General features: G+C 39.3%; 1 protein-coding gene across 1 annotated transcript; it reads left to right on the plus strand.

The window, feature by feature from the left end:
- The first annotated feature begins 206 nt into the window (after positions 1 to 206).
- Positions 207 to 27785, plus strand: GPD1L (glycerol-3-phosphate dehydrogenase 1 like). Its single transcript, XM_063325244.1, has 8 exons — positions 207 to 336; positions 5998 to 6175; positions 7518 to 7658; positions 11389 to 11527; positions 12694 to 12806; positions 20418 to 20651; positions 21067 to 21173; positions 24844 to 27785. The coding sequence occupies exons 1-8, from the start codon at positions 284 to 286 to the stop codon at positions 24938 to 24940; spliced, it is 1062 nt and encodes a 353-aa protein (XP_063181314.1). The 5' UTR covers positions 207 to 283; the 3' UTR covers positions 24941 to 27785.
- Positions 27786 to 27813: the final 28 nt, after the last annotated feature.

Raw genomic sequence — 27813 nt, forward strand, 5'->3', positions numbered from 1 at the left:
CAGTTTGGGTCGAGGGCTCCCGCCATGGAGGGCGACGGTGGCGGCAGCAGCCACATGGCCCCGCTGCCGCCACCGTCGCCCTCCATGGCGGGAGCCCTCGACCCCTCTGCAGAACCGGCACCGGTGAGGAAATGAGCGACGCGGGGACGGAACTACACTTCCCGGCAAGCCGGAGGGGCGGAGGGAGGCGAGGGCGATCCCCTGCCGGCGGGAGGCGGGGGAGCGTAAGGCGGGCCGCCTCAGGGAGTGCCCGTCGCCGCGGCCATTGGCGGGTGGCGCTGCCATGGCGCTCTCCGCGGCGCCCCTCAAGGTTTGCATCGTGGGCTCGGGGAACTGGTGAGTGGCGGCGGCGGCAGCCCCTGACAGGGCTGACACCTCAAGCGGGTGGCTCCGGCCTGACCTTCCCCGCGGGCCGTGCCCGCCCGGGCCTTGCTGTCGGAGCCTCCGCAGCCGGAGGGTTTCGCGCCGCGGCCGCGCTTCCCTCAGGGGGTGGTCGGCGGTAAGGGCAGCCGCGCCCCGGGAGGCGACGGCCCTGGTGCTGAGGGTGAAACACGGTGTCGCCGGCGGCGGGGCTTGGTCTGTGGAGAGGTTTCGGTCGCGCTTGTGCCGTTCGGGTGGGCTTCTCCAGCCCTCGGTTTCCCCCGGCGGCTGAGGTGCAGCCCTGAAGTAAATACGGGGGGGAGAAGCGACAGAACCGAGCGCCCTGTTTTGGCGTCGCTTGCAGGCACCCACCTGTCCTGTGAAGATGTTATTTAGGATATTTTTAACCTGGTATTTGTTGTATGTGGCTTGTCTGATGTCATTGACGTGGACATTAAAGATACTGAACGGTTTGTTTGGGTTTTTTTTTTTTTTTTTTTTTTTTCCCCAGCAAATCATCGCTAACTACGCGCTGCCTGTAGGGCTTCTGAAACAAGTCCGCTTCCTTCCAGAAGTGTTGTCTGGGGTTTCCTATGTTATCTGTTTTCCACGGTAGCTCAAAGAAGAGTTGCGAGATGCTAGGTTATTTGAAATACTTTTTCTTTTTTCTTATTGATTATGCTGAGGCAGACTGGGGGTTTGAGACGAGGTTTTATTGCTGCATTTATCACTAGTTTATAGTTAGACTTAAATAAACTCACCGTTGCATCCATTGAAGACAATAGATTTACTAATCAATCCTCTAAGAGGAGCATCGTGTTAATAATCCTTTGTTTTGCTTCTTCAGTTTCTCAACCTTCCTGATCACTGGTTTTACCCTGTATCCCTATTTACAATGAATAAATTAAGTACAATGTGTTATCTAAATGTATCTTCACAGTTTGTCACTTTAATTACTAATGCTAAGCATACATTATTTCTGATAACATTGTAGCGATAGGACGAGGGGTAATGGCTTTAAAATTAAAGCAGGGTAGGTTTAGATTAGACATTAGGAAGAAGTTCTTTATAATGAGGGTGGTGAGACACTGGAACAGGTTGCCCAGAGAGGTGGTGGAGGCCCCATCCCTGGAGACGTTCAAGGCCAGACTTGAGCAACCTGATCTAGTTGAAGATGTCCCTGCTTCCTGCAGGGGGGTTGGACTAGATGGCCTTTAAAGGTCCCTTCCAACCCAGATTCTATGATTCTGTGATTCTGTTTTTTTTTAAGACTAAATCTAAATGCAGAGGAGTTGGCGTAGAGCAAGGTACTGCAGTTTACTAAACAAAACAGCCTTTTTTGAAGGTGATTTTAGACTTGTTGCTCGTCCCCTGCCCCCTCTGTGCAATTGGCTTTTGGTGCTGTTTTGCATAGTTAAAAATATCAGCAGCTGCCAAGTTGTATTCTTCTTCGTGATGGCTCGTTGACATTTTGGTGCAGCATCTCTGGCTTTCCTTGCCCTAGCTTGTAAGATGAATGGGGAGATACTGTGCATTACAATATACGTCAAACAGGAAATTATGTAGTTAGACTTATCAATCTTTTAGGAGTGTTGCTGCCGTTCTCCCATGCTTGAAATCTAGGAAAACTTTTTACAGGAAGTTTGCACTGTGAAACACACTCAAAGAAGCAAAAGGATTTGTAGATACTAGCTATTAGCAATAACCACATGCACGTGTATTTTATTTTCACCTCACTGGATCAATTTAATAACAAGAAAAGCTTATGCCTAATGGGATGGATATTTGGGTGGCAAAATGTTTACATCTGCAATGCTGAGAGAAAGAGATACTGCTATTACCAGGCATCAGCTTTTTTCTTTCTTTTGGAAATAAATGTATTCAAATAACTGATAGCTTATTTCATATTTGTTAGGAGTGTGGCAATTTTTTTTGTGGCAGGATAGCAGAAACCAAAGTAATAAAAAATTTTAAATTGCAAGGATTTGATGTGCAACAACTCTCCCATCCTCCTCCCTCCCACCACCCTGAATGTTTCTGAAAATAATAATTCTTGGAGAGGCAGCCAATTCTTCCTCAGAGTCCAAGGCATGACAGACACCAAACCCTGACTGCAAAGAGCACTGTGATTCAATAGTATATGCAACCATTCAACTAAATTGAACTTAATTTGAATTGTGTACCTGTGTGCATGTAAGTGCCTTTTTGAACTGGGGCCTGTGGTTCTCAAGTAGAAGCATTTAATGCTTAAAAGCAGGTAAACAGAAAGAAATTGAAGCACTGATGTGGATCTTATCAGTGGTATTTTGGGGTAATATATTTTTGAAGCCTGGATTATGGGAGTGTGTGACTGTAAGCACATAAGCAGTTGAACTTAATGGGGTTTGGCATCTTTAGCAGTTTGGAGACTGTGAGGTTTTGGGGTTCTGTGTGAGGTGATTCTGTCCCACAAGTGCCAGTAACTGTAATGGACATCTTTGCCTTCTCACAGCCTTTTACCTATATCTGGGATGAAAAAAAAAAACCACTGAAGGAGGTTGGCACAACAGTGGCTCTTTAGAAGGGCTGAGCCAATCACCTTGGGATGATAAACTAGTTCAAGTCAGACTTGTTTGGTTGGTTTGCTAGGGGGAAGGTCACCTTAACAATGAAGTTGACTTGGCAGGGGTCACTGGACACCTGATGGAAGATCATGGGACAGGACAGATGGCTCTAAAGGCGTAGAAGCACGGGAGGAGCTGTGCTTTTTGCTGGCCTTGCCCACTTAGGGTTGCTCAGATGGCGGATAAGTAATTGTATTAAGATCTTTAAGACAGGGGATAAAATACGCTTTCTTGCATGTGAAGAGGGTAGTCCTTGGAAATAAGCCTTGGAGCCTCAGGATTCAAGTGCTCAGATTCAATTAAAACACTGCAAATGCTGCTTAGGACATGTACTATAGCTTGCTCTTCTGATAACACTTCCAGGACAGGTTAAGAAGTTGTGCACAACCAGAATTTATCCCTGTCTGTTTTTCTGGAAACAGTCCTTAATTAATCTGGTCACTCAACTTGAACAAAAACTGCAGAGTTTGGGAAGAGAGGGGAAGTTACCGGCACAGAGAGGTTCATTTGCTTAGAAATTGGCTCGTAGGAAAATGGAACATAAAACTTGTGTTTTAACTGAGGTGATTTTATAGGGATGAGTGGTAGAGCTAGAGTTAATGATGTTATTTGCACTTGCATATTGTGACCTCTACTGATGCTGGTATTGGGGCAAGTTTAAGAGTTTCTGGGTTTTGTACTTTACTTCTAAAGTGATGAGGGGAAAGCAGACCAACTGTGATACAGTGTAACAGTGAAGGGCAGGAGACAAAGTGCATGGTCTGGCTCAGTGAGGCCCAATAGAGTTCTTCAAAAGTTTTAAATAAGAACTGTATGTGATTGTACTCATTGCAAGGAAGAGAACTGCTATTTGGCATGCAACTACCTTGTTGTATTAGTTGAATAGCATGCCTCAGAGCATGTCAGGGTTAAGGTTTATGAGGAAATCTTTCACTTTGTTTTTTCTTGTGTAACCGAGCTGCTGCAGTCACCAAGTCTTGCAATCTGGCTCATGCTGGAACTGTTATTGCTAGGAATGAATTGGCAACGATTCCCATTCCTTTGCCTTGTGATGTGTCAGGAGTATACAAGACGAGCCAGGCATCCCAGTAAACTATTTCAGAGTACACACTGAAGAGTATTAGGACACAGAAGAGAATGTAAATTTGCTTGTTGGATTAACAGGTGTGGGGAGCTGGTATTTCACCTTGCACAGAGCCATCTTAAACTCGGTGTCAGTTGTTTGACCTTGCTTAATTCAGTCATACAACACTTGTTGCAACAGGAAGTGAGGAACCAGAGAAGCCAATCAGAGGATCTTCTTGAATTCAGGAACTAAGACTAGCCAAATCTTCGCTTTTTCAATACTACATGCAAAGGCTGAAAAAAAGACAGCTAAGGCATTTAAGTGTTAAATAGTAATGCAATTAATGTCTCACTCAAGTAGTATACGCTGCCAAACTTTATGCTGGCAGACTATTTGAAAATCCCTGTTGGACAGTTGCTGAATCAGTTATTTCTGTCTGTCTTTATCAACTCTAAGCACATAGAATATGTAAGGAAGTTCAAAACCGAAGATGGTGATTTGCCAGGATCCAGACTTCATATCTAAATCTGCAGTAGTAAATGTACTTTCGTTCAGGGAACTCAAAGCGCTTTCTGAGGAAGACATACCTGTGTTGCGTTGAATGTGACTCATATTGTTCATGTGGCTCTGAAGTTTGGGGGTTGAGCTGCAGTGGAAACCACTCTGTACACGCAGGTCTAGAATATGAACTTAATAAGAGATGGCTGACAATTGTGGCTTCTGTATCAACTCCTGAACCCCTGGGGAATTTTTAGTGTGTGAAGTGCTATTAGAGAAATAAATTCCAGTCTTTTAAGACATACGGTTTTATGGTTTAACTGAAGAAGGTCTACTTAGGATACTATAATTTTTTCTGCCACTACTTAGAAAGTGACCTTAGGCCTGTGATAGCACGCATCTTTAATATAGCACAACAAGTTGTGCCATATTAAAAGCTCTTAGAGCAGAATGAATCTATTTGGTTTAGTTCCCAGCTACGAGTTTATTACAAGCAACGTCCATAATAAATGTAGGGGACTGTGTGAGTATAACTAGATCTGAAAAGTTAAAGTATTCTTGACTCCTAATAAAGTGTGCAGTTTCCACACACGCAAGCCTCAGATTGGTGACTCTGTGTATTTTTATCACATTTAAAAAAAATCTTTTCCTTGTTGGCTTAGTAGGTTATCAATAATTATGAAGCTACCTTCTTGTTGCGGGAAAGGAAGTTAGGTTAACAGACTTTATGAAATTGCATCTTTTTCTTCCATGTAGCATTCAGGCTACAGGAAGGGAAGGTTTTGTTTGTTCCTCGTCTTGTATGTAGCTTCAGTAATTCTGATTAATTTCGTTGCTGCTTAGAGATTTGAATAGTAAAATTGATCACTGTCCTACAGATTTCACTGTGTGCTGTTCTTGGGGGAAAAATGTAAGCTCAGTGATCAAATGTCTGCCTGCAAATTCAGAGGAAGCTGTTGCAACAGTTAAATTCTGTGAGGTTGGCAGCATAACCATAAAGCTTACAACTTATGCAAGATATAAATGCTTCTTGGCTTTAAATGCATATCAGTATTGTACAGCAACCGATGGGTCAGTCATCTTAGCAAAGACAGCTTCCCATTTCGTAAAGGTGAAAATGATCTATTTTTAAAAAAATTCAGTATGTCACTTTTACCGCTGCATTGAAGATATAATCCATTTGATTTGTGGAAATACAGAGCTCAAACTCTCACTGGGTAGACAATAAGCAAGTAAAATAATTAAGGACACTTTCAGTAAATGTTTCAGTGCAACCTACTCTAAGTATATTTGAGAGAAAGCAGCAGGTGTGAATGACTGGTGTATTTTTCCACTTGTTTTACTAGATCAAAAATGCTATGTAGTAACTTGTCCAATAACATGTGAACTGCTGTTTATTTTAGAGACAATCTCTTTCTTCTAGAGCAAAATCATAACTTTTTAAGAATATTTTTGTTTTCTTTCCTGCAGGGGTTCTGCGGTTGCCAAAATAGTAGGCAACAATGTAAAAAAATTGCAAAAGTTTGCCTCCACAGTGAAGATGTGGGTCTTTGAGGAGAATATTAATGGGAGAAAACTGACGGATATCATAAATAATGAACATGAAAATGTAAAATATCTCCCCGGATACAAGCTGCCAGATAATGTGGTAAGGCTCAGAAGTTAAACTCTACTTATGGGGCAGAGGGAATATTGCTCATGCTGTTAATGGAGGTAGAAATTTGTTTTGTTAACAGCTTTAGGGTTTATAATATTTCAGACTGTATGCTATTTTACTGATGAGATGAGAGATTTGAACAAGTAAAAGTATGCAATTACTCAGGTAGGTAAATCCAACGCACCAGTCTCACTGTCGTCTTTATGTTACTTCAGCTTCTGTATAGGGAAGCAAATGTGAAAATGAAGGCAAGATTAACGGCTCTGACCATACCCATTAAAAAAAATTTGACCTCAACTTTGGAAGGGAGCTGGCTGGTCAGTGAGAACTGAAGGGATTTTAGGAACTTTGAAACTCTTAGAAAGTAATACAGGATGAGAGCTAGAGCGTTTCTCAAGCAAACTGCAAGCCATTTGCAATTTATCTAGTTCTCAGTTGCATTTCAACTATGTGCAGTCAGATCAGCATGTTGGATGTAGCATTGCCAGGGCAGAACAGTGGGACTCCACATCTCTTCTGTGTTGGTGTAACGTGATGGTGGGTGGGCAGGTGGTGACTCTTGACCCAAAAACATTATAGGACGAAGCTGCAGCAGATGATAATTCAGTAGAGATTTTGGGCAAGAAAAACATGAATTGCCATGCATTGCAGTTTTCTCTTTAACAGTAACGCTGAAATCCCATTTCCATAGTCTTCATCAAGTGTGGCGTTTCCACTGTCTGCTCCTTGCTTGTTCAAGTTTGTTCTGTTTATCAATAAGTCAAGCTTATTTTGAACCTGAGTGTTATTTTAAGATGGTCATCAGGTGTTAGGAAAAGTGGAGTTTGGCCAGTGACTTCAAAGTAGATCACCTTCTTAAAAGGTAAACAAAATCTATGAGAACAGAGAAAGAGAATATGTACTACTAGGCGTAAGAGGCCTGAAGAAAGAAATTGTATAAGGAATTAAGTAAGAAACTACTTTCCAGCATGCAATAATTTATTGAAACTTGAGATTTATTTTTTTTTTTGTCAAAGAGAAGGCAGCTTCTTATTTTATATTTTCTTACTCAAAGTACATGTTTGAATGTTATGGAACGTTTTTAATTTTCATTGCACTAACCATGCTGGTGGCTGTGAAGATGCCCCTTTCAAGACATAAAATAGCTCGTTTGAAAGCTTAAATTGTTTTGCTTTTCTGGGGAGTTTATGTTACTGTTTATTTTCAATGACGAAGCACAGTAGTTTGTGGCATTCAGTATAAGACCAAAATATACTTTTACTTACCAGATAACACTTGTGTGTAGTGTTAATTTTTAGAAGTTATGTGGCCTTTCTCTCCCATAACTACACAGGTTGCTGTCCCAAACCTTAATGAAGCTGTACAGGATGCAGACCTGCTGGTTTTTGTCATTCCTCATCAGTTCATTCATAAAGTCTGCGATGAAATCACAGGACGAGTACCCAAGAAAGCGCTTGGTATAACTCTCATAAAGGTATAATAAATATTAAGCATTAATAACTGAGAATGTGTCATGGAACCTTCTAAAGCAAGATGGCTTGATATTTTGGTATGAAAAGTCTCTTTGCATTATTCACTTGATTGTTCCATTAAACCTTTCTATATGTAAGATTGAAATTTGTCTCAGTCACTAGTGGATTGTTATGCAGTGTTTTATTTTAGGCTAGTGCTTGCAGGAAGAAGAAAACGAGGCTGTTCACAAGACTTTTAAAAAGAGGGAGTGAATATGTTTTGCACCACCAAGCTTTCTAGTCTTTTATTTGTTGTTTCAAAACGCATCATTAGATGAAGAATAGAGCACAAGCATAATGCTTTGGTTGTTAACGCACAACCCACACACTGAGTTGATCATTTTAAGAGCTGCTGAGAGAATTTCATGTGCCTGAGAGGATAGTGCTCTTATTCATGTCAAATATTATGTTGCAACAAGAGAGCCTGTTCATGTTCAGCATGGCCCAAAAAGAGAGTCTGAGCATAGGAGTATAGGAGGGGGCAGAGGTACAGGAAGTATTTCACTGGAGCGTTTGTAGTTTTGGTGGCATGAGAATTTTTAAATGAGGATGGGCTTATTTTTTTTTCTTTATTTTTTTCTTTCCTGTGTGTTTATCTGCAAAGAATAAGTTATTTCCACACGGAAGATTCTGGTTTGTTGTTGCTTTGTACTTAGTTGAGAGTAGGCCACTTTCTCAGCACACGTTCCCTTTTTTACTGTCATTTCTGGAAAATGGTACACTTATGGATCTGTGCTTAAAAAGAACAAAAACCTGCTATCACCACTTACTGCAAGCTTGTCTCTTCAGTTTGGCTAACTAAGCCTGTCAAATCTCTATTATTTTGTCAGTGCTGACCTGATACATTGCTGAGATGTATGAAAAAGTAATGCTTCCCAAGTGCATTTGCTGCATTTTGCAGAAAAGCTTTTCATGTTGTAGAAGGATAAAATAAGACAGTGTTAAAAGAGCCGTATGCATAGCATCAAAACTACACAACTGTCCTAGATGCCCTTAAGTTTATTACCTTGAAGTTGTCTGTCTATGCTCTTTCTTCTGTAAGCTCAAGATTAAACTTTATTCTTTAATTTGCTAAATGTGATTTATGTTCTCATGCCCTTAGTGATAGGAATAACTCTAAGGAAATCAGTGGAGTAAATAAGGATTTATGTCAGCATATCTGAAGTTATAGTCTAGACCTATATTCCCTTGAGATTGCTGCTGTAGGTATTGATTAGCTGTGCTTTAATAGGGTGTTGATTAACGGCTATGTTTTACTTAAACAGTGACACCTGCCATGCAAGGAGGAGTGGATTACTAGGCAGGTTTCCACTGTCATGTTGTGACACTGCATCAGTTGGTGGTCTTTCAAAAGACTTGGTGTGAGGCCCCCTTTAATTGTTTTGCAGGAAAATGCAAAGTGCACGTTAGCTTTTATGAAAAGGTATAACTGAGCATCATTAAAAGTATTATTCAAGAAGAAAGGGCAGAAATTTAACACAACAATGAAACTAAGTAGTAGAGGTGGGAAAGCATTCTTTACTTTTTCAGCTTCTGTATGCATGCTGTTTTCATCAAAGTCATATTTTTAGTGGTCTCATTATGCTCAACACTAACACTATTAAAGTGGCTTGTGTTAACTTTGGCAGTTAAAGTGCAGTTCTGCTCTGAAAAATATAATTAGTGGGACGTCTTGTTTCTGTGCTTTCTAAATTGCTTGGCAAGTTAGCAGTATGTCATCTTTTAGTCTTTTTTTCTCTTTTTTTTTTTTTTGGATAGTCTAATCTTCAAGTCGAGCCTAACATCTGATAATAAAACTGAGCCTTTGGGAAATAAAGACATTTGTCTGCTGGTTAATCTGCATTCCCACTGAAACATTTGCAGCTGTGTTGCTTTACCGAAGTTCTGATCACTGGTGTCTGTGAAAACCTATCAAATCATTGTGTGGGTGTGGGGAGGGGAACCGTATATGACTTAACAAGTGGTCCATCCGTGTGCACAGGAAGCGGGATAGGTGGAGGTCACTCAGCATAATCTTCAGGCAGCCTTTCATCTACCTATATACAGGCCCCAGAGATTGCTCTGGCTGGCATGTTAGGACTCAAGCGATAAGGCCACAGAATTGGACTTGCATTGCCTGAGGATCATTGCTGCTCAATGGAAATTCCCATGTTGGAGCCTTGGTTTTTAGGGGAGGGAGGGGCATTTGTTTTTCCTCCTGTCATTTTGCCATTCAGTATTGGGTTTAACTCTACAAGGAACAGGTGCAGCTCTCCTTGACTTTGTCAGAAGTTGCATCTGTTCCATAGCGGGGCTGAGTTTGGCCTCCGTTCACTTGGATGAATAATTGTATGTGTATTCACATTTTTGGAGTTGTTCCCAATGTGTGCATGCTTTTCTGTTTATTAATTGCCTGCTTAAGAGGAGGGGCCTTACGGTTATTCTGTGAGGACGTTAGACACTGTGAGGGAAAAATACAACATGTATATGTGTGCTTGCTTTCACATTCTTTCTGTATGGTTCATTAAAGATGAGAAAGCAGAGCTGTGCATTAAGCAATACAGATTGAAAAATAATGCAGAAACATAAGCACTGTTGTCTGTACATTAATTGGCTAGTTTTATGCAGACATTTCTGCATGTCTCTTGATTGCACCATGTTATTTAAGGAATAGCACCTCTGACCTGTGGAAATGCAAATGGCAGCATACAGGTGTGTGTGTATATGTATGTCTGGAAGTAGTAGAAGATCACACTGCCTTTTTGCCTCTAAGTCATAATTCAAAATTACCAATCCTCTAAAGTACCAAATCCCCAACATTAAAAAATAGTACTGTATAAGAGGTCGTATAGTTTAAGAAAGATGGACCATTTCAGTAGCTTTGCTGCCGTGCCCGTGTTCTAAAAACTCAAAAGGAGTCTGTATTTAGCAAGCTAGGGGAAAAGGATTTTTTGAGAAGAAAGCAGTCTTGTTTGGAGTTCTTCATTCAGGCAGTTCAGGGTACCAGACTCTCTTCTCCGTTGCAGTATTAATGTCTGGGGTAATCTTTTCTAAGGTCCTATTTCTGCCCCTATTTTTATGCTTTGTAAAGAGTGCATTATAAATACAGACTAAAAAATATCCTTATAAATTAAATTATTCTTAGTTGTTTAGCTTTCTACATATCTGTGAACGGCTGTTCCATTTGTAGTAGTATTTGAAGTGATTAAACAGGGTTTCTAGTAGTAAACTGTTGTTATACACAGAGGAATCTGTCTCTGATATTTTGGTTCAGATACGTCTCCACAAAATAAGTTATTGGAATACCATAGTGTGAGGTTTGGTGCAATTTCAAATCCAAATGCAGGCCTGATTCACAAATGATGGATTGATGATGCTTCACTGGTTTTAGTAAGGATACATTGATGATAAGCAGTTGAGATTCTGAACTAGCAATGGTGAATATTCAGCACTTAGAATTAGGGCTTTGAGCATGGAATAAAAACTGTTACCATCATCTAGAGTTTAGTCCTAATTCTTAAGGTGCCACCTCCTATGCAAAGAAGGCAGTTTGGCAGGTCACAGTAGCAGAAGTTTCACTGGTAGCAAGTCTGTCATCATTAGTCTCTATCTGAATAGGCCTCCCACCCGGGACAAGACTAATTGTGATGTGTTTTCTTCTGTACTGTGTCTAATGAATTACTTTTCAGTAATTCCATTTAATGTTGGCTGCAGGGAATAGATGAAGGCCCGGAGGGACTCAAACTGATCTCTGACATTATTCGAGAGAAGATGGGAATAGACATCAGTGTGCTGATGGGAGCTAACATTGCCAATGAGGTCGCAGCAGAGAAATTCTGTGAAACCACAATAGGTACTGTTCCAAGTAATGAGAATGTTTAAAACATGCTCCTGTCCTCACAGTTCCACACCAAATAGTTAAAATTTTATTGTTTTCAACATTAGCTGGCTGTTATCAGAAACTGTTGGTGGCTTCTTATTTTAATGTTGAATTTCCTAGAATGTTTATACTTCCAAAAGTACTAGGACAATACCGGGAATAGAGGGAGAGGGAGGAGTGCAATTTTACTTAGTTTCACCCTAGCAAGTGAAATACTAAGCATGCTTTTTAACACCCTCCACATAACAAACTGCTTTATTTTATTAGTGTGCTTAAGATTTCTCTTGGGTCTGTATGGCTTTATATGGATAAATGATTTTATATTCTCTACTCCAGCTCAGGTGTTATGGTCACAGATAGTACTTTTATGCATGTTTGGGTTGTGGGTTTTTTAAGGTATCAAAATCTTATTTTAATTTCTCAAAATAATTAGTTCCCCCAAAAGCTAGACATGGTTTTAGTTCTGTGTTGATGTCTGCACACCTTTGCAGCACAAAGGTATGCCTAGTCGTGGATTTCACAGTGTCTAGATAGGCATGTGTGTATACGCATACAGGTAGTCATACATAATAGCACAGAGTTCATGGTTTTTTTCAGTGTTAATTTGTAAAGTTTTGTGCTTTTGTAGCTTTGTGACCTCTCATTAATAGCTTTTGCATTGAACATATTTTTGAATGGTTGAATTACCTCTTAGTACTTAGAAACACTTGTCAGTGGCACATGCTCAATTAATAAAACGTCCTTGACATGCCTTTATCAGTGGGTATTTTTCTGGAATGCAGACCTTAAAATAATTGGTAGAATTGCACTTGCTATATTTTTGTTTTATTTGTTTTATTATTAACTGTTCTTTTTAAAGAGAATGATCCAAAAAAGAGATATTGTAGAGGATTAATGGAGTTGTTATTTAGAATCTGCTGAGCAGACAATGAATTCTGAAGAAGTCCAGAGTAACTCAGTGCAGAGCTTTTAAGTGTGATGTAGACATGTCCTTAGTCACTTAAAACAAGAATATGTTTAGGGTGAAGATAGAACAACCTTATCTCTGCTTTTAAGGATTTTGGCTTGCACAAGAAAGGCTAAATAACACCCAAATAGATTATTCATTTTTTTTAGCCTTCCTTTCTCTCTCTCAACAGGCAGCAAAATCTTGGAAAATGGCCTTCTCTTCAAAGAACTCCTGCAGACTCCAAACTTCCGAATAACTGTAGTAGACGATGCAGATACGGTTGAGCTTTGTGGTGCTCTGAAGGTAAGATTAGCAGGCTGCGGTTGATACACAGGCGTAACAGTGATCCTTGTAGAAAAAAGAGGGTATTTTCATTTAAAGAATTGCATTAATTTTGCTTTATATAACATATAAAACTGCTACATAACATTTCCGGAAGGACCAGATGGGAAATTAGGGAGCAGCACATTCTGAGAGTTGGCTTTTAGACTCTTGTCTCACCATCTCCCAAGTTCACTTTCTACACCTTTCCCTTAGCTTACACACAGTCATGAAACAGGTGTTGATTTCATCTAACAGATCAACATACTTCTAAATCCATTTCAGTTCCCTCTCTCTTTTTGCAACAGTGTATTCACAAAAAGAAAGGGAGAAAGAAGTTGTCATTAATCCTTTGTGTCTGTTGACAAACTATTCCGTTCTTCATCGACTTACACAGTGTGAGCACTCATGTAAAACACTGTTTTATATTTTGTGGACATACACTGCATAGCGTTTGTGTGGATAACCACATGCAGAAATAACCTGAGTAGGAAAAAAGTCATTTTGGGCAGTTACTCATTTGGATTTTTTCTGGTAACAAAATGGATGCTGACAGGAAGCATAGGCTAGCTTAAACATGTTCTTATAGCTATTTTTTTCAGGTTAATTTACAGGACATTTGTGAAAGGAAGGCATTAGTCGCTTAGCATCCTAGCCAATAGTACCATAGTTCACATTACCTGATATCTATCATGGAAGCATTTCTGATAGGTTTAGTAGATAATTTGGCTTTTTTATTTTTTATGTGTTGGATAATTATTTTGTCTTGCTTTGTTTTCTCTGTTGAAATCATGTGTAAACTAGATCATTCGCTTGCAAAGCTACCAAGCCAATGAACAATGTCTTTAAGCTACGGAGTTCTGATTCTGCTCTATGGGAAGTAGATGGATAGCTATAATAACATGGTATTTACATACTGGTTTTCGTGGGAATTTTGTCTTGAGAGCTGTCATACTGGAAGTCCTGAGAAGGAAGAGGTCATGGGTCTGTGCACTGAGCTAATGGGATACACTTTGGTGTGACATGCTTTGGAGTTACTGTATTGAGAGCGATTTCTTAAGATTGTGGAGCTCCTAATTTGGCTCCACAGCCATTGTTTTAAAAAGCTGTGGTGGTGTGGGAGGTTAGTAGAAAAGAAATCCCTGTGTACAGACCCATGAAATTAGTCAAAAACTTTTACAGATTTATTTTTCTTTGAAATTTGCTCAGCCTGATGTTTTGTGGCTAGCTTAAATTCTTGCTTGATAGAGGAGTTCTGTCCCAAGTAATTTTTATTCCAGAAAAATCTCATGAAAGGGTGCTAGAGATGAACATGCCCATCAAGCTGATCAGCTAGTCAGCAGGCACTGAACCTCCACTGTAAAGGTCCAAGTCAGGCGAGATACCAGCTTTTCTTTGGAAATGCAGAAGAACTTAAATAAATTGTTGTTCTTGACCTGGAAAGTTACTGAGGTGAAACTTGTGTGTTTTCTTTGTAACCTTGTTTTGTTCCTCCCTCCTCCTTCATTTTTCATCATGCATCCTGCAGACTGAACTCTCTAGTTCCATTTCTAAAAAGCTGTATATATTCTGTGTGCTCTGGTCATTTGGTTTTGATTGCACTATATTTTGTTACCTTAGTTGAGACTTCCAAAGAAATGCGTGGTATGAGCTCTAAACAAAAAGCAAATTAAGGCTAGGTTAACCTGTTTAAAAATACTGTGGATTTCTTACCTGACTAAAAGGCATGAACTGATATCAAGTGGCATAGATCAGTCATGCTAATATAGGTGATGTGTTTTAAACATACAACTCTTCCTTAATTTCAAAGAAAATATTACTAAAATAATATCTTTAAAAGTAATTTTTCATTTAAAAACCTTTCTAGTTCAATCCTAAATCTTGTGCTAACAGCATGTAAATAATTTCCTGAGCTGTTTTTAGCTTGAACATTGCAAAATTTTATTAATGCATTGGGAATATGTACGCCTCTGAAAGAAAATGAAGAAGCTAAAATTAAACAGATGGCTATGTTTTTATTGCCTGTGCAGAGCAAAATGCAAAGCTCAGATGAGAATAGTGAAATGTAAACTTTAGCTTTTTTTTCCGTAGAAGTTGTTCATTCTTATTATTAGGGGAATTGTCTGCCAAGGGTAACAACAAGCATTTTGGGTTTTTATGATTAATCTAATCATCTTTGTAAGAAAAAAAATCTGAGAAATAAGCATCTTTTCATGTGATTGTTCTTATGGGAAAATCTAAAGTGTAGGTTCTGTCAGCTGACAGTTACTTTATTAAACTTGGAAAGTTACTTCATGAAAAGATAGTAAAAATTAGTATTATTTAACTTTCTGGAAGGAGGAAATTCCTATTTCAGAAGATGACGGTGTTGTGTTGTCTGAAGAGATGTGTGTAAAAAGAGGGGTTCTACTCCCTTTCTGTAGCTGTGCCAATTCAAAATGTCAGCAGCATCACTGCAAACTTCAGCTTAGAGGACAGAAGTAAGCAGGCACATGGGCCAGTCCAAACTGTCTTTTTGGATGTGGAAATAGTAAAAGCAACTTCTGTATTGGTATTTAAGAGATGAGAAATATTACACTATGAGAAATATTATATTTTCCTAGCTTCTGCGTTTTTCTATAAATACCAGCTTGGGAAAAGGAGACTTTTCTGGTATTTCTGGCATAATAAACTAGATCTTGTTAAAAGTCTATGCTTACCTTGCTCTTTATTTCTGCAAGCCTTTCTAAACAGGGAAGATTTTCAATATGGATGGTTACCTAAAGGTTGGGAAAAAATACAGAAGGGTAACAGAGTGCTCTGAGCACAGCTTCCCTTACAATAATGATAATTTCAGGTTTGAAATTTGGGTTTTTTTGAAGCATATTTGAATTCAGACTGTAATAATAGGTATTGCAGCTGGGTCATCATGAAAGATCATGTACTTTTTATATACGTATTGCTATTTATGTACATATACATATATATATGGAATAGCCATTTCATTTACTGTATTTATGCTTTGTGACAGTGGGCTGATGGAGATGTATAGAAATCAGTACAGTGAAACTGAGTTGTGCGTCAGCTTGGAGACTGGCTGAATAGGCAATGGCAGTCAGTTTTCAAAATCTGATGATACTGAGGAAGAGCAGCTGTCTGCAGTAACTTGTTGGCTATAGGAACAAAAAGTGCTTGGCATGTTCTTCACTATCAAGTTTTTTTTCTTTTGAGGGTTGAAGCACATTTCACATTTGTTTTTTGACCTTTTCTAAGGATTGGGGTCAGAAATTAACTAACTTTAAATTCAGCTAGTTCGGTTTCAAAGTGTCCAGTTGGCTTTACAGGCAGCCTGACCCAGGGCCACCTACAAGTTCAGCTGCCATTTGCCAGATCATGAAGGGGCCTTCCTAGGAAGTGCTTAAAGGTTATTACAGCGCTGTAAGAGTAGTACGTGCAGCTATGCATACATATGGATGTGCTCCTGGATGCTGATGGATGTGATGCTGCAGAGTAGCACAGACCCAAAGTTATCACCTCTGAGGTGTCCTTAGAGTCCTTAGTGCCTGTGCCACTGTGTGGTCTTACAATCAAACAGCACAGACGTGAGGCGAGATTGAGCTGGTGTATGAACCTAGCAGTGTACTTGAGAGGCAATATAAACATTGGTAGGTGCATTCTTGGTTGTAAACTGTACTGAAATCACTTACCTAGTGCAGCGGTGACAGGGGTGAGCATGAGGGAAAGAGAAGTGAGAATCTAATCTCTGGATATGGCAAAATGGCCGGGCTCCAGCTGCCTGATGTATTTGTTCAGGGATCTGGAGAGTTGGACTCCCTCAAGTGGCAGCAGCCAAGGACCAAGACAGAGGTGACAGTTAATGTAAGGAAGCAGAAGGAGCAGCAGCTGTGGTTGCCTTTCAGGTTGCTTCAGGCACATCTCTAAATCTTATGACTCCAGCTTAGCCTTAAGCCAAGAAATAAGAAGTATAACAATGATTTATTGTTTACCAGGTTATGTAACCCAGCATTATTACTAACAAAGGTGGTCCTGCAAACTCTGTTTATGGCAGTCGCTGTTGGATAGTTAGTCTAGGTACTGTAGAAGTTGATTGTGTAATTACTCTTTCCTGAGATTAAGTGGAAATGAAATCCATTATTTCAAGTTTGCCAGGAGCAAGCAAGCAGTTTATGCTTAACCTCTCTGGCAGTCCTGCTGATACTGGCTTTGATTTATTGAGTCTTCATTTGAGCCCTCTCAGCCATGATGTGAAGCAAGGAGCTTCTCCAAGTTCATGTGTAAGCAGGAGGGAAGGCAGGCTGTGCTGAGCTGCGACACGACCTCAAGGAAGGCTGGATGTCCCAGGTGAATTAACATTTCTGCTTAGTTCTCTGCAGATCCGTTTAGTTATGGAGAGGTAATGGTTGTCTCAGAAATGGCTTCCGAAGCTGTATTCATGAGTGCTCCACAAACTTGGCTGTAAACAGAGTAGGACTATTGGATATTTATGAGCACTGACTGTGTAAGAGAAAAATCTGTCATCAAAGTTGCAGACTTGTGTACCTTGGTTCCTTGGTCATCTATTGGCCTTGCATTTGTGACCTCTGGCATGTTTGCAGCAGGTCACGTGCAAGTAAAAGACACTTTTCTCATTCGCTGTGACACATACTGTGAGCACTGCCTGGCATCAATATTTATTTTCTGGAGTATAACTTCACTATCCAAGTGATAAAATAACAGTCCAGTCCTTACTCATGTTCTGGAATAACTAGGACTAGGACTAATGCCAGCATCTGGATACCAGACCAGCTGAAGGCTCACCTGTTAGCGCAAGGTATTTTAGTAGCTTAAAACCATATGCAATATAAACATACCCTGTGCATCTTGCTATAGGATGCATGCTTTAATGTGAAAAGCTGTTAATGCCGAGATGGGGGAAATGTTTGCTCGAGCATGGAGTGGTTTTGAGAGCTCTGAATCCCTCAGGCCAAGAGGAACATTGTGTTGCATTCATTTTGTGACAGTATTTTTGAACCTTTGGAATAACGGGTTTGTCTGTAGGCTAAAATCATCCTTGCTTATTGACCACTCAGACCTCCACGTTGCGTATGCAAATACAGTCAGTTTTTGAGCTAACAGAAACATGGGTTCTCTCCTCTTGCACAAATGCATACCCATTGCATTTGCAGGAACTTTTGTAACTTCAGGTGTAGGCTTTTGCAGTGGCAGTGTTCAGGATCAACCATATCAGATACAAAGAGATGTTTTGTCCAGATATATAGGTGATTCTCCCCCTCTCAGTCGTCTTCTCATAGGATCACTACAGTGCTAGTGCCATTAGGCTCTTGTGTGTTATACATCTTCCTGGAAAAAAAACTTGACTTACTGCCTGCACCCAGTGATAACAAGTACCAAACTGCCTGTTTTGGTCTTGTTTTGGACAGAAAGATGACTTGGTCTCAAGTTTTGTGAGATTTTTTTGGTGGTTTGTTTTTGAAAGGAGTGGTTCATCTTTCAGTAAGGTGTAACTTTCAGTGTGGTAGAATTCAGTTCTCTACATTATAGTAGACACGAGAGAGTTGTCATAGATCCTTCAAGGATTTAAATGAAATCAGATGGTAGATCTTGTAAATTCATAGTTGTGGTTTGAGGGTTGTGCAGACTAGGGTGTAACAGTCTCCTAGGTGTGGGGGGGTGTTCTAGAGCATAATTAGTTGTCTTGTTTCCTCATTATTTGCAAACTATGTGTAAGAACATACAATGGGGACATTGTACAAATGAAAAGCTTAGTGTTTCAGAGTTAGACTCACAATTTCCCTTCTTCCTTACCGTATTTCCTCAGAAGTAAGTATTCTTGGTATGACTTGCTTAAAACAATATTTCTGTTGTTCCAAAGAAACATTGCAAGACATAGAAGTAGACAACAAAATACCACAGGCCAAATCATACTGTAAATTATGATCAGGTAGGTTGCTTCAAAGTGGAAAGGAAAGTCAAAGTTGGGGAGGGAAGGGAAGGGGAAGGTTTAGTATTGGAGTGTTCAAGAAGTATATGGAAAAAGCCCACAGGTTGTTAAAAAATTTTTTTTCTTTAGCTGAGCCCTAAACACTTGCAGAGTTCACATATGTGTAAATTTCATTTAAGTGGTCTATCCTGTCTGAAAACTTCTTAAATACCTGTTTGACTTCCACTTGCTTTGCCACCAAATGAACAAATATTGAAGGTTGGTCTGGGAGAGGCGTTTGATGAAAACATACCTGGACTGAATCATCACAGCCAAGATTTAAGCCAAGATGATCTGAAGTACCAGCTTTAAAAGTCTGATCATCTTTTGCTGCTTCAGGTCTGATGTTGAGATATGTCTGAAATTTTTAAGGTCACCTTTAGGCCTCAGCTAGCTGCTCAAAAAGCAATGCCTCATTACATTTGATTGAGAGTTGCCTAGCCATGACTGGCCACACAGCACTGCAGCTGCCTGGAGTTTTTGGTTCTTACAGTTCAAAAAACAAAACAAAATCACCTCTTAATTAGTGTGTTGCTTTCGTTAGCAACTTCTGACTATTGCTGTTTCTTCAGTGACAAAGTTGGTTTGGTTATTTGGTGGTTGGTTTCTTTTCCCTGCATCGGGTGCTATATTAGATGCCATAATGTTGGTTCTCTTGTGGTTTCTGTTGAGGTCACTGCTGCTGTTGTTGCACGTGGAAGGATATTACTCCGTCAATTGCTTCCTTGTTTGCTTTATCTGTATGTCAGAATGCCATCTCTTCTGTCATGTGTTCACTTTTGGTGGGGTTTGATTTATTTATTTTTTTTGTTAGGGACAAACTAACCATGGCTATTCTCACTCCCAGGCCAGAAAATAGTTTTTATAGTCACTTCACTCAGATGTCTCTCAGCTAATCTCTATGTTCGTAAACCAAAGAACGGACTGCATGGCTGATGCAGAAATGATGAAACAGTACGTTCTTTGTAGAAGGCTGTCACCAGATCTAAGGAAAAAAAACCAATATTATTTGCTTAGGAAAGGTCTTCCTGTGTCATGAACCTTATGTGAATCCTTGATTAATTATTATTACTGTTATAGGAATTCTGTGTACTTAAAAAGGCTGAATACTATTAGCTTGGCTGAGTTTGGTTCCTTAGCGTATCAGCATGGAAGTCAGTAAATGTTCCTTAGATTCAGTATTACTTTAATCATAAAGAGAATATGAATAAAAGGGCTTTGGGATGTCAGTCTAACTTCACCCCTACCTCAGGGCAGGAACACCTCAATCTAGATAAAACCTTTTTTGGTTGTAGTGTAACCTGTTTGTTCTTATAGATAGTCAATAATAATAGCTCCATAGCCTCTGGGGCAGCTTATTCCAGACTCGAAGTATGCTTTTATCCTTGGAAATACTTAGTAATGTAAGACTTGTTATATTATTTTTTTTTAAAGGTTATCGCATAGACCTCAAAACCCCAAAACCAAAAAAAACCCCAAAACAACAACCTAGTCTTACGCTAGTAAAGTGTTTGCAGTTCTTAAGGTCATCTGCATTCTGTCCTTTGGTGTCTCCTAGGATTCTGTAAGCAATGATTGACTCATTTCTCATCTGTTTTTTCTCTTCTTATTAGAATATAGTAGCAGTAGGAGCCGGGTTCTGTGATGGCCTCTGCTGCGGTGACAATACCAAAGCTGCCGTTATTCGCCTTGGCCTAATGGAGATGATTGCCTTTGCCAGAGTTTTTTGCAAAGGACAGGTGTCTACTGCCACTTTCCTGGAGAGCTGTGGAGTTGCTGATCTCATCACAACGTGTTACGGTGGCCGGAATCGACGTGTAGCAGAAGCATTTGTTAAAACTGGAAAGGTATCTTATTCACTGGATGAAATAGATTGTTGCAAGTACTAGCGCTCCTGGCTTGGTAGAGAAATAGTACAGTTACCTGAGACATGCTAGCTATACTGAGTGAATACTCCTCTTTTTTGAGCGTGTTACAAGGCTAGATTGAGTGTAAAGGTGTTAAAAAGGAGGGATGATTAAAAAAAAAAAAAAGTGGGAGAGATAAGGTGTTGGGAGATGCAGATTTAAGAAGAAGAATATTTCCAAACAAGAATATAAGAGAATATTATATATGCTCACTCAAAGGCCATTTTTGAGAAAGGAGAAACCCTTAGCAACATCTTTTTTTTTTTTTTTTTTTCCCATCCAGATGATGTCATGCTTATAAAAACTTTATCATAGCTCTCCTTCTCTTCCTTTTTTCCCCCCCACTGTTGTTTAGTCTATTGAAGAATTGGAGCAAGAAATGTTGAATGGTCAGAAACTGCAAGGACCACAGACTTCTGCAGAAGTGTATCGCATCCTCAAGCAGAAAGGAATGCTGGAAAAGTAAGAAAGAACAGATAAAGAAGTTCCATGTACCCCTTTATTTTCATAATTCTTTATGTGTGTTTGATGTTGATATCTTCATGAAGGTAATACCCAAAAAGAAAATCACTGTCATATGAGTAGCTTAATCCCTTAATTAGTAGCTACTAATGAGTAGCTTAATAGAACCTCAAAATAATATTGCTGTAGCTAGAGCTAATAATGTGACGTTAAATTTGTGAATGCCCTTCTGTTTGCAGAATGTATTATTGCTTTCTGCTATCGCAGAAAAGCACAGCAAGTGTGGTTTAACATGTGAAAAGAATAAAATATATGAAAATAGAAGCTGAGATTCCTAAAGAGACTTGTGAAGAGGCTTTACAGCTCATTTCATAGTAGTAAATTCATTACTTACCTCCAAGGAGAGGAGCGTTGTTATTAAGGATCTGTATAGCTGATCAGCTGGATAGTGTCTGCTTCTGTCCTCATGGATTCTAGCTTAGATACCACAGTTCCCTTTCTGAATTCTAGTTTGCTGTACAATAAAACCTACCATCTGCTTGTGTAGGTCAGGTTTGTTTTGTGGTATGAAATGAAGCAGGTTGTCCTGGCTTGTTCATTTGTATTCAAGTCAGAACATACATGATTCCTAAAGCCACACACACAGTTGTCTCCTTATGAGATTAAGGGATGCATCTGTCTGTTCCTTTTTGTAGATGAGGCAAAATCAGAAAATAAATGACTTCCAGTCAGAAGACAAAGCCTTGTTACTTCTTTTTCCCAAAGCATTTTTTAAAGTCTAGTTTTAATGGATCAGCTGCATTAAATTACTTATTGTTTAACATTACCTTTGGGTGTAAGGCACCTAAGTCTGTCTCTGCAGTGTACAGTAATTAAGCTAGCTGGAGAAAAAAAATACAATTAAAATGTTGGCTTCAGTTTTTGCTGTTTATGATTCCCTAAATGAGACAGGATGTTGTGTTTGGGGTTTTTTTTTTGGTTGTTTAGTTGTTTTTTCCATATTCTAGCTTACAACTAATAGAGTGCATTATAAAAGACTTCGGGTTGTATTTTTAATGAAAGATATGAAAACGGAGTTGCTAATTTCTGTTTGGTATATCAACATGTATGTGTCAGTTCTTCATAAAAGGTCTCGTTCAGCAAGACTTTTGAAAGCAACTTTCAAAGTGTTTTTGGAAAACTTCGTTGCTACTGCTTTAAAACACAAAACAAAATAAACAGACACAGTTTCAAAGTGAAGAGGTAAGAGTCTAGTAAGAGTAAAATTTCATACTCTCGTTCTACAAAAAGGGTCCCAAGGCTACGTAGAAATAAGTCAAAATTCAGTAGAAGAGCCTTGGTAGGAGGGTTGAAGCCTATTGATATTTACAGTGCAATTTGTTTTTTTAATTTCAACAGTTGTAGAACAAGCCCTCTTCATGTGCTCAGACATAAGATGCATTTGGAGTTTGCGGGCCCTGAGCCTGCAGTCAGCCTTGATTCTGCTTTCCCTGTGTGTAGTGTGGCAGACCTGAGCACAGCAGAGTAATGTTCTCTGCGATAAACAGCAAGACTTATGTATCGAGATGTGGATTCTACTAGTGGTACTTCTTCACTGAGAAGTAACTGCCAGTACTGTATCTAAAACTGTGTGAAACTTGCTTTTGCTTCGGGAGGTTTGCATGTTTTGTGGCTGCCTCTACTAAAATCTCACATAGGCATTACAAATTTTATTTTAGTGCCTACATTTAAGTTTTTATGGTAAAAGCAAATCCAGCCTTCCCTCCCCCCAAGCCCAATATATTATACAAAGTGAGTGATAAGTGAGGCTTGTTAATAAAATCAAAAGTCTTTGTGTAAATTTTTTTTCTGCATATTTCCTAGTAAGCGTTTTGCAACCTAAACAGTATGGCATTGAATTTGAAAAAGCAGCTATGTGGCTATATGCTAGTTTTGATTTCACCAATGAAATAAAACTAAAAATCAAGTCAGTTGGATTGACCTGAAACAGGTTTTGCTATTGCTACTATTTTTGTCTTGTTCTCCACAAAAATAAATCAGAAGAAATGGATGCGTGTTTCCTAGCCAGACATCAAAATGTTTCAGATAAAAACGAAATTCTACATTTTGAATTGAGGACTTGTAATAAAAGCCATAGAAATGGTGCACTAAATTCACAGGCATGTCCGTTCCTCCACCCCTTTTTTTCCCCAGTAGTGCAAAGTATATTGCATTCAGCCCAGTACAAATCCTCTATCTGCCCCTGAGAATGTGGTAGTCGCCATGCTGTAATGGCACTCTTGAATGGCTCATGGCTTCTCGTGTGACCTCTGGCTCTAGTTCTGAGCTATGTGGTGATGCCGGAGTTACCTGAGTGTAACTCAAGCTAGCAGAGTGTATCGGCAAGCATATATGGTGCTTAGTACTGGTTGGGGGTTCTGTTCTGTACTGCATTTGCACATTACAGATAAATCTTTAGAGTGACTTATGGAACTGCTTTCCTGAGGGGAAAGCCGTAGTCCAGATGTATTCTGAATCGCTCAGAAATTTAATATTTCACTGCTTCCCTGGGCAGCCTGTTCCAATGATTAATAACCCTTTCAGTGTAAACATTTTTCTGAATGTCCAATCTAAACCTCCCCTGGTGCAACTTCAGGCCACTTCCTCTTGTCCTATCGCCTGTTACTTGGGAGAAGACACCAACACTGACCTCTCTACAACCTCCTTTCAGGTAGCTGCAGAGAGCGATAAGGTCTCTCCTCGGCTTCCTTCTCTCCAGGCTGAACAACCCCAGCTCCCTCAACCGTTCCTCATAAGCCTTTTTCTCCAGACCCCTCACCAGCTTCATTGTCCTTCTCTGTACATGCTCCACCACCTCAATGTCTTTCTTGTAGTGAGGGGCCCAAAACTGGACACAGTACCCCAGGTGTGGCCTCACCAGTGCCGAGTACAGGGGGAACGGATAATTAATCCTTAAAAATTCACCAAGCTTTGTACGAAAATAGGGCTTGTCTGGCTTTCACTATCCAAGAGAGACAAAAAGCAAATTTAAATTTCTGTAAAGCATCTTGGCTGTAATAAGCCTTCATATAATCAGAGAAGCCTGAATAATTTGGTGGTTGTTGGAAACGTGGCCAATTTAAAAAAAAAAAAAAAAAAAAAAAAAAAAAAAAGGGGGGGGGGGGGAGAGAGATTGAATTTAGTGTTTCAAAATCCACATTTAATTTTGGACTCTTATTAGAAACTTGACCTTCAGTTTCTTCTTGGGTCTCTCTGTGTCACATTCTGCAATTGTATTATCAAATTATTGTTCAGAGATAATGCATAACTGATGTGCCAGTCATCCTTTTTAACCACAGATGAGTACTGCTGTAAGAATGTCAAGGAAAGATGCGAGTGTTTTTAATTTTTGAGATCACTTAATGGTTATGCCATACATAATGAATGTTGCAGCCTCCATTATAGCTAGCTACGTTTCTGAGAGTGACTCGTTTTAGAGATGCGTGTAGGTTCTGTATTTACCCAGTGCTTTGCAGCCCAGCATTAGCACTTGACAAATACTAAAAGAAATTGATTTTTTTAGTCTCTCTCTTTTCCCTCCTCCTCCTCACCCCATTTTATTTCTTTCATTTAAGAAAATGTTACAGATTAAATTTACTCCGTGTTTGCTTTCCCCACCTTGTTTCCTCAGGTTTCCACTCTTCACTGCTGTGTATCAAATCTGCTATGAAGGGAAGCCTGTCAGAGAGATGATATCCTGCCTTCAAAGTCATCCAGAGCACCTATAGAATCAATGAGGCCATTGTACTAATGCAGCTTTCTGCCTTTCAAATTTATATTTTGGTTCAAGTGGATGTATCATTAAGCTTCGTTCAAAGCTGCTCACTAGGCAACAGTAACAACATGAATGTCTCTGGGTATTGGTTTTTGTTTTACAGCCTAATTTGACATAGCATGCAGTGTTGGCTTGGTGATTGTCATTTTAATGTCTAAAATATAACTGTTTTAAGATGCGCAATGCAAAAGTTGCACTACATATCTAGTTGTATATACACAAGTGTACTTTGTGTGTGTTCCTACACCATAAAACACAATGTTTTATTATCTCTCATTAAGGTCCAAAATCCACTGGACACCCTGGGAAGGATCCCACTGGTTTTGATGAAGACTGAATCAAGCCTGTAACCTTGAAATATTAGGAGCCTTTCTATTAGAACTTGGTTTTATTCTGCATATGCATTGAAATGTTAACATTTTGCATGTTTATGATTACATTAATTTAAGCAATATTAATGCAAAACAAGGGGTAGCAGTTATTCAGGGGGCTACAGGGATATTTTAATGAAGTCTGGTGAAGAATATTTTGATTTTTGAAAGTCTTTAAAACTGTCAGACTATTTTGAAACCAATTTCTAAGTGAATTTAAAGTTTTTAATTACACTGTTTTAAAGGGAATATTCTAGAGGGGAATCATTACCTCCCCTTCTGTTTTTTAATCCTTGTATTTTTATATTTCTGTGTTTCTCCCTTACTGTTCCTGGGAGTTAGGCTCTTCTAGAATCCCATTCCCCGAAACAAGTGGGAGATGTTGACCTGGGAATTCTGAACACTGGAGCCTAGGGTTCATTTTAGTGTTGGTACCTATGGTCGTTCTTCACTGGTATTGTTCGGTGGGTGGGGAGGGATACTCTTGGGTATCCACTGCTCAAAATTGTCATGCTGTGTTTCTAGCTTAACCATCAGCTACAAAGTGTTGCACTCCACACAACACTCCAAGGAATGTTTGGGGAATTCCCTGATAGATCATGCTTGTGTTGTCAAAGGGTTATGTGCCAGTACACTGGCTATATTCATTTCAGTGCCTGCCAGTGACTGACGTCAACTGGACCATAGTCCTGAACCATCAGAAATTATGAATTCTGAAGTTACTCTTTCACTGGATAAAACTTTAATGGGTGCTGGATCAAGTCCTTTATGACCAATCTCCCAGAAAGCTTCTCAAAGGCATCTGTCTCTTTTATTCCCCAGGTATCTCAACTAGTTTTTTCCAGGCACCTTTGCTTTATCAGGGAGGTTAATTTTATTTATTATTTGAAAACTTGTGATTTTTATGCAGTTTAGGCGTGGGGTTGGGTTTTTTGATATTTTTTTTTAAAGGTTGATACAAGAGAAGATAAATGACATCTGTCTTGCTTTTCTTGTATGATAAACTGTAATTTTCTTGGTAAAATATATGCTAGGTGTATAAAGAGTGGACTCATTCTTGCAGCTTGGAGGCAAGGGTTAGCATTGAGATTTACAGGGCTCAACAAAAATGCCCATCCGCTCTGAATATCCACTCCAAACCTCTGAGCAGTATCGCAATTGTTGTTCACTGTTCTCAGTGGTGTTTTTAGATGAGAAATCGTGAGCACAAACCCATCCTGAAGCTTTAAGTTGTCATTTAAACTCACTAAAACAAAGGGGATGCCTGGGAATAATTGTCATACTTACTTAAGTAGCCTGGATTACTCTGAAATAGGCAAGCATTGGGGCAGCTTTGTGTAGACAGGAAGATGCTTCAGCTCAGGGGTGCCATTTCTTGTGCTCCTATAATGTTTTGCATTAATTTGTGGAAAATTTCATGAATGTCATCAGATATTCAAGGATGTGAAAAGTTATTTTGCCTTATTTCTGGTTTAGTGCTAAACAAAAGAGATGGCCAGGAGTTAGGTAACATCAGATGTTTGTGGCAATTGAGGAAATCACTGGTAGAGCTTACTTGGAGTAAGCACTCTGCTTAGACAATTAAAAGGATGTTTTAAGATTGGAAGCACTGTTACACTAACGCACACATGGAGCGTACACTCCTCATTACTGCATAACTTTCAGTGTGTCTGCTTATGCTTTGTTTTTTTTCTGAATACCAAGCTGATTGGCTTTGCCTTTGTATGTGTGTATATACATATATATAAAAACTTTTTTTTACATGCAGTATGTAGAACAGTAGCATTTTGTAAGATACATAAAGGGCTATATGAGCTAAATGTGGTAAATTAATATATATTTTAAAATTATTTCTTTATTATTCCAATACTACTTCTACCACCGAAACCCCAAAATCTTAATTGTTCTTGTTTTGTACAAAAGCCTATTCTAAGGCAAATCCAGAGAAGAGGGTTTTATGGAATTCTTTCCTCCAGTCTGTAATGATATTCTTCTTCTTTTCAGACAAAAAGTGAGGTTTCAGTAACTAAAATTTATTTAAATTTCTACAGATACTTCATCATTTGTATTTCTTTTTCAGTACTTGAGAGCATTCAGCTTGGCACTAGATACTTTTCCCCCATTAATATTTACTGCTCATTAAAAGACTGTGATATGATACTGGAACTGTATGATTAGAATCCTGTTGTACAAACACTCTGTTTTGCCTAGTACTGGGATAGTCTTATTGAAAACATTACCCCCTATGTAAGGGACGGTAAATTTGTAACTAATTCTTGGTTTATGAACATAAATTACTAAGGAAGGCATTATCTTCTAATGATACATACTCAACTTGCCCTAGATATGTGTACTGATTTTGTTTAAAGATTGTGAATGTATACCCATTTGAAGAGTTAGTACAAATAAACATTTTTGTCTTGGGAATCACTTTGGTTTCTGTTGTCTCATTGAC

The sequence above is a fragment of the Chroicocephalus ridibundus genome, chromosome 2, assembly GCF_963924245.1.
Source record: "Chroicocephalus ridibundus chromosome 2, bChrRid1.1, whole genome shotgun sequence".
Lineage (NCBI taxonomy): Eukaryota > Metazoa > Chordata > Aves > Charadriiformes > Laridae > Chroicocephalus > Chroicocephalus ridibundus.

Coding starts and splice junctions, on each gene's coding strand:
- GPD1L (XM_063325244.1), top strand. CDS start 284: ATGGCGCTCTCCGCGGCGCCCCTCAAGGTTTGCATCGTGGGCTCGGGG. Junction 7,659..11,388: donor TTGGTATAACTCTCATAAAG/GTATAATAAATA, acceptor TGTTGGCTGCAG/GGAATAGATGAAGGCCCGGA. Junction 12,807..20,417: donor AGCTTTGTGGTGCTCTGAAG/GTAAGATTAGCA, acceptor TCTTCTTATTAG/AATATAGTAGCAGTAGGAGC.